Raw genomic sequence first — 6,000 nt, forward strand, 5'->3', positions numbered from 1 at the left:
CATGAGCACAGTGCCCATGGGGACCAGAGGAGGGTGTCAGATGCCCTGGAGCTAGAGTTGCAGGTAGTTGTGAACCACAAGATATGGGTGCTAGGTACCAAACTTGGGTCCTCTGGGAAAACAGAAAGTGCTTTGAATGGCTGAGCCATTTCTTCCACCCTGAGGCTTTAGCATCTTAAATAGGAATTTGTAAGCAACCCCTCATGTTTTTTGAACTCTTAAAACCTTGGTTCCACATGAATTCGGGGTCGCCATGGAAATACCATGTACAGATAGCTTTAAGAATGCATACACCACAAACAAATGAATTGAGAAAGTTGCGATTTTTTTAAAATACAGTTTTAGTTACATCTACAAGGGGCCTCACTGGTCACAGGTCTGATGCGCCTCATTGGTGCATCCCTGTAAATCCCCTTACTCAGGAGGCAGTGGCAGGCAGATCTCTGCGAGTTCAAGGCCAGCCTGGTCTACAGAGTTAGTTCCAGGACAGCCAGGCCTCTGCAAAGAAACTGTGTCTCAAAAAAAGAAAATCAAAACAAACAAAGCAACCAAAATAGAATTAATGCCCTCTGGTTGCAGCCAGCACGCGTTATGAGCCCCATTTGTGAGAGCTCAGTGCGCCATGTCAGAAAGGGGCACTCCCATTGGACGAGAACAAACGCTGAGCCCACTCTTCTCCACCCTTCTCCCACAGTGTTGACAGAGGAGAAACCCCAAAGTAACCTTGCTTCCTGCCCTGCCTGACAACAAGTTAAACAGAATTCCCAACTAGAGGCCTGGGCAGATATTCATCCACCTGCAAAAGCGTTTTGTGAAAGCTTTCGCAGAGGCCTGGTGTCTTGAAATGTTCTCAGTTACATGGAGTTCACCTTTGTCTCCAAGCTGTTTGTCTGTCCTGCCAGGCGACAACTTGAGTCTCTTTACACGCGTGAAAACTGCACAGTTTTCAAATATTAAAAAAGCAGAGGGGTAATTGCACGTGTGTGTGATTAAAGGAATAAAAAACGAATACAAAAGTATAGCTTCAATATATGTAAATGTTTCGCAGTGTGTGGGCCCACTAATATTTTAAAGGATGCCTCCATTGTTTTACACAGCATGCTTGTGTTTTCTTTTCCTTTTGCTGGTTGGGGTTTTGGGGTTTTGTTTGTTTGTTTGTTTGTCTATTGCAGTGCTGGAGGGTGAACCCCAGTTCTTAACATTTTCCTTCATCTCAACTACATTGTTCATCTGTATTAAATATAATTTGTATGCACTTAGACAGAATTCCTATTAAAACGGCAATCATTAGTGGCCCTCCTGTGCGGAAATTATAGCCATATCCAGAACCACAACAAGCCTCTGATGACTGCGTCCTCTAACATCTGGTTTTCCCAAACTTGTGACTGCAGCTCGGTGATACAGATACTGTGTGTAGGGGTGGGATACTTCCTGTACAAATGGGGTTGAATATATATCATAATCTGCTCAGCTTGGCAAAGCACACATAGTGAGTGCTCAGACCCCACACAACATCAAAGCAAGAGGGCATTCTGCAATTTAGAAAAGTTATTGATACCAAAATGGAATTCAGGAGGTAAACAGCTCTGGTCTGTACGGGAAATGAACTAGACAGCCAATCTCAGTGGCCCCATCTCAGGTTTCCTTTCATGGAAAACATTTGCTTATGTTTGGATGACCAGAACGGCCAGCGCGATAGCATTTAGGCTGGAGAAACTATAGTGTTTCGTAGATCTGGTGCCTGCAAGTGCTAACTTAAACCCATGCAGCTGCTTCGTTAAGTCCACTCCAGAGGACAACTGGACGCGTGTCTGTCTTTTCCCAAGCAGCCAAACTGTGCAGGTGATTGCTTAAGTCTTTGGATGCCTAGCCAAGGGCAGACCAAACTTGATCAGGATCCAGAACCCCAGAGACAGAGTCCCCACTGTGAGTGTGGATAACATGTAGATGCATCATTTCTATACAGAAAAGATAGTTGCCCCTGAGAAGTAGATCTATCTCACCGAAACAGTCAGCTCCAATTGGTCATCGCTGACCCTGCAGCTGAGCTGGCCAAACATCTGCCCCAGTGCCTCGGTGGCATGCCAAGGCAGATGGAGGTAGCCTGTAGTAGTGCTCCTGGTATGTGGAGATGTGCCTTGCTGTGCAAGAGGCCCACGCTGCTTCAGCAAGTGACCGCTTTGGCAAGGAATAACAGAGGAACGAGCAAGCCTCAACTTGCTGGGTAAATTATCTTGATAAATGTCAAAAGCTAGGCCATTCCTTTGGAAGGTCTCTTGAAGACTGTTCTTGAGATCTGGAAACAGGATTGACCTGTGGCTTTCTCCAGCCTACTGCTCCCAGGAGAGGGCACCGAGTGAGAATTCTGCGTGCCCCTTTACCCTTTTTGTAATCAATGAAGTTGTTTGGGCTGCTTTTTAAAAAAACTCCTACTGGTGCCGTCTTGGGCTACCATTAAGGAGTTTACATATTTGCCTAAGAGGCACGAGCCTGCTTGTTTTGATTTGTTCAGAGGAAGACTGCAGACTTACTGCCCTAATAAGGAACGCTAGGCCGAGTGCTGGCTCTACACCCACTAAATCTTTCCAGATTGCCACAGGTGAAATGAGATGTTAACATGCTCTTCAATTATTAATAAAAATTAGAAATGGATCCTGCTGGAAATGTGGGGCACTGAAAACAAAATATTTTAATATCTGCGTGGATGTTTTGTTCTATTACTGAAGGGTGGTATGTGGGAAGGAAGTGACTACTTTCATGAATGGTGTGTTCAGAGTGGGAGACTCTCTGGTTTTCCTTTTGTGGAAAACATCAAATGCAGATAGGCAAAGAGAAAAATCTTCGTAATTGCTTCCTAGAATAGGAATGCCAGTTCCTACTGTTATTTCAGATTTTGGTCTCATGTGTTTTTAACATGTATACAAAACAACCTGAAGATCCTATCCTCACTTCCCAAGTATAACTCAGTTCAGTAAATATGAACCTATATTACCATTTAATTTGTGTTCACTTTTATTTATTATTTGCTGTGTGTATTGTGTGTCTATGTGTATGTGTGTGTGAGAGAGTGTGTGTGTATTGTGAGTATGTGTTTGCATATGTATGAATGAATATGTTTGTGTATATATTATTTGAGTGTGTGTGTGTGTGAGTGGATATATGGGTGAGACAATTGTATGAGTGTGTGAGAGTGTGAGATGGTTTGTGTTTGTGTAGATGCGTATATGTGTGTGAGTGTGTGTGAGTGTGTGTGTGAGTGTGTGTGTGTATGTGTGAGTGTGTGTGTGTGTGTGTGAGTGTGTGCGTCAGTGTGTGTGTCTGTCTATCTGTCCACCACATGCATGGGTCCTGGGATGAACTTGTATCATCAGGCTCGGTGGCATCATCTTTGCCCACTGAGCCATATCCCCAGCCCCCACATCATCATTTCCATGAGCTCCTCCATCTTGTTGTCTAAATGCCCCCATTATTTGCTAAACAAATTTCCATTTGCCATTCCTTCCTTGCCTCAAATGTTGCCATGAAATCAAGGCAAGATGTTCTGGAATGGCTATCCATGCGTGATTGCCCGGGCCTTTGTTGTCTGTTTCATTCGCATTAACCTTAAGGCTCAGTGCTCTTGGCTCTAAGGCCTTTAACTCTCTTTACCTTTATTTTAGGTGTATGAGCACCAGGATGGCAGTAAGTCACTCAAGTTGGGTGACTTTGGTCTGGCCACCATTGTTGATGGCCCCTTGTACACAGTCTGTGGCACCCCAACATATGTGGCTCCTGAAATCATTGCAGAGACTGGGTGAGTGCTCCCCTTGGCTTTAGAACTTGCGAAGGAGTAAGAATCATAAAAGAGCTGTGGGCATGGACAGAATTAGCCAACTCTCTCTCCCCTCCCCTTTCTCTCCTCTCCCCCACCTGTTCAGCAAGCCATTTTTCTTTGTCTTCCCAAGCAAGTTGCCAGTGACTGTCATCCTGTTTAAAGACTGCATTTGGTCTCTGCCAAAGGTAAAGCAATTATTAATCATAAAAAAATCAATAAATGTCCAGATAAGTGGAGAAACATATATCAATAGTAATTAAATCACTTTAAATATAAAAGAATGAGATACTGTTATAAATTCCCCTCTGGTCGTTTTTCTCACCTAGCTTTATACCTTGGCCTCGTTTTAGCCGTCTTAGCTATTGCTTCTCTAAGGAAAACAAATGTCTTGGACCTCCGACGGCCATGAGCTATTGGCTGGTGTGTGTGCTGCCCTAGATTGAGAGGGGAGCAACCCATTCCGAAGGGGCCTACTTTGTGCCAAGTCTTAAACTCTGCTCAGTTCTCACTCTGGTGGTGCACAATGCTTCTGCCATTTCCCAGGTGAATATGTGGAGATTTGTCATCCAGTGGGCTAAGTGGCCTGTAGTCACATGACTCCCTAGAGACTGAATTGGGATTTGAACTCAGGGTGACTTAAAATGCAGGCTTTATCAGCTTTTTGTTTTGTTTTGTCTTGCTTTTAATTCTGTTACCAAGAGCCACAGCCAGAGATCTGAAATGCTCCCCTTCAACCAAAGGACTGGGAAGGGCGATGCGTGAGAAGCGGAACACAGCCCCTTTTTTCTTGCTTTTTTTTGTGTTTGTGTTCTGCTGCAAAGGATTGAACCCAAGGTGTTTGGCACACTGTAGAAGCAGTCTGCCTCTGAGCTACCTCCCAGCCCCGAGTATTCTCTTCACTCATGACATAAACTTATACCCAAAAGACAAAAAGACAGAACACACAAACAAGTAAGCCTCCTGAGGGAATCTGCAGGACTCCTTGTTCTTTTATCTATTTACATGTATGTGGAGGTCAGAATTCAACTTTTAGGAAGTTTTAGAAGACAGCTTTCTCTTTCTAATACACAGGCCCAGGAATTCAAACTCCAGTCACCAAGCTGGATAGAAACTATTTTACTCACTGAGCCGTCTCCTCAGCCCTGGGGACTATTTGGTTAGCCAAATTTGAATGATTTGGAAACTTACACAAGCACGTTGGCTGCCAACCCTCGGTAACACTGCCTCTACTTAGCAGCTTTCTGGCCAGGGCATATCTTAATGCCTACTGTGTGCGTTGAGTAGAAAGAGGATGTAGTTGGGCGCTTAGTTGGAGTCCAGCTCTGCTGCTGAGACACAGTGTGATCTTGACCAAAATTACTCACCCACTGGACCCGTTCTATCTTCTATAAAATACTTGATATTTATTTTGTCCAGTCTACAGTGTTTGAGGGGGAAGAAATAAGATGATGTATATCATACTTTAGAAACTAAAAAATAATCTTTAATTGCTGCTTCTAAATCAAGGGTATTTGGACCCAACCCTATCTAAAAATTAAAATGTCCACAGCAAACGTATCAGCCCAGGCTTGTAGTAGTGTGTGTGTGTGTGTGTGTGTTCACGATCCTCAGTCTTTTCCAATTTATCTTTTTTTTTAAAAAGTTTGTTTTTATTTTATGTTTATAAACAGCTTGTATGTCTTTCCACCACATGCATGAAGTGCCTATGGAGGCCATAAGAGGGCGTCGGATCCCCTGGAACTAGAGTTGCATATGCAAGCTGCCATGTGGGTGCTGGGAACAGAACCTGGGTCTTCTGCAAAGCAGCCACTGCTCTTAACTGCTGAGCCATCTCTCTAGTACTGTTCTGTTTACTTTTCCTTTTTTTTTTTTTTTTTTGAGACATGGTTTCTCAGTAGATTTTGGAGCCTGTCCTGGAACTAGTTCTTGTAGACCAGGCTAGTCTCAAACTCACAGAGATCCTTGCCTCTGCCTCCCGAGTGCTGGGATTAAAGGCACATGACACCACTGCCTAGCTACTTTTTGCTTCTTTGTAGATATACTTTTTATGTGATGCAATTTTTTTAAAGTCAAAATATAATTATATCGCCGGGCGATGGTGGCGCACGCCTTTAATCCCAGCACTCGGGAGACAGAGGCAGGCGGATCTCTGTGAGTTCAAGACCAGCCTGGTCTACAGAGCTAGT

The 6,000-nt window shown here is 44.0% G+C and overlaps 1 protein-coding gene across 9 annotated transcripts in view; it reads left to right on the top strand.

The window, feature by feature from the left end:
* Dclk1 (doublecortin like kinase 1) overlaps window positions 1–6,000 on the top strand; it is a 278,154-nt gene that overhangs the window by 233,174 nt on the left and 38,980 nt on the right. For all 9 annotated transcript variants that reach the window (XM_026778638.1, XM_013348343.2, XM_005343991.2 and 6 more), the window contains one exon: window positions 3,660–3,793. In XM_026778638.1, the coding sequence (XP_026634439.1) occupies window positions 3,660–3,793 (134 nt within the window). The remainder of the gene's footprint in view (window positions 1–3,659; window positions 3,794–6,000) is intronic.

The sequence above is a fragment of the Microtus ochrogaster genome, chromosome 1 (genome assembly GCF_000317375.1).
Source record: "Microtus ochrogaster isolate Prairie Vole_2 chromosome 1, MicOch1.0, whole genome shotgun sequence".
In the NCBI taxonomy this organism is placed as follows: Eukaryota; Metazoa; Chordata; class Mammalia; order Rodentia; family Cricetidae; genus Microtus; species Microtus ochrogaster.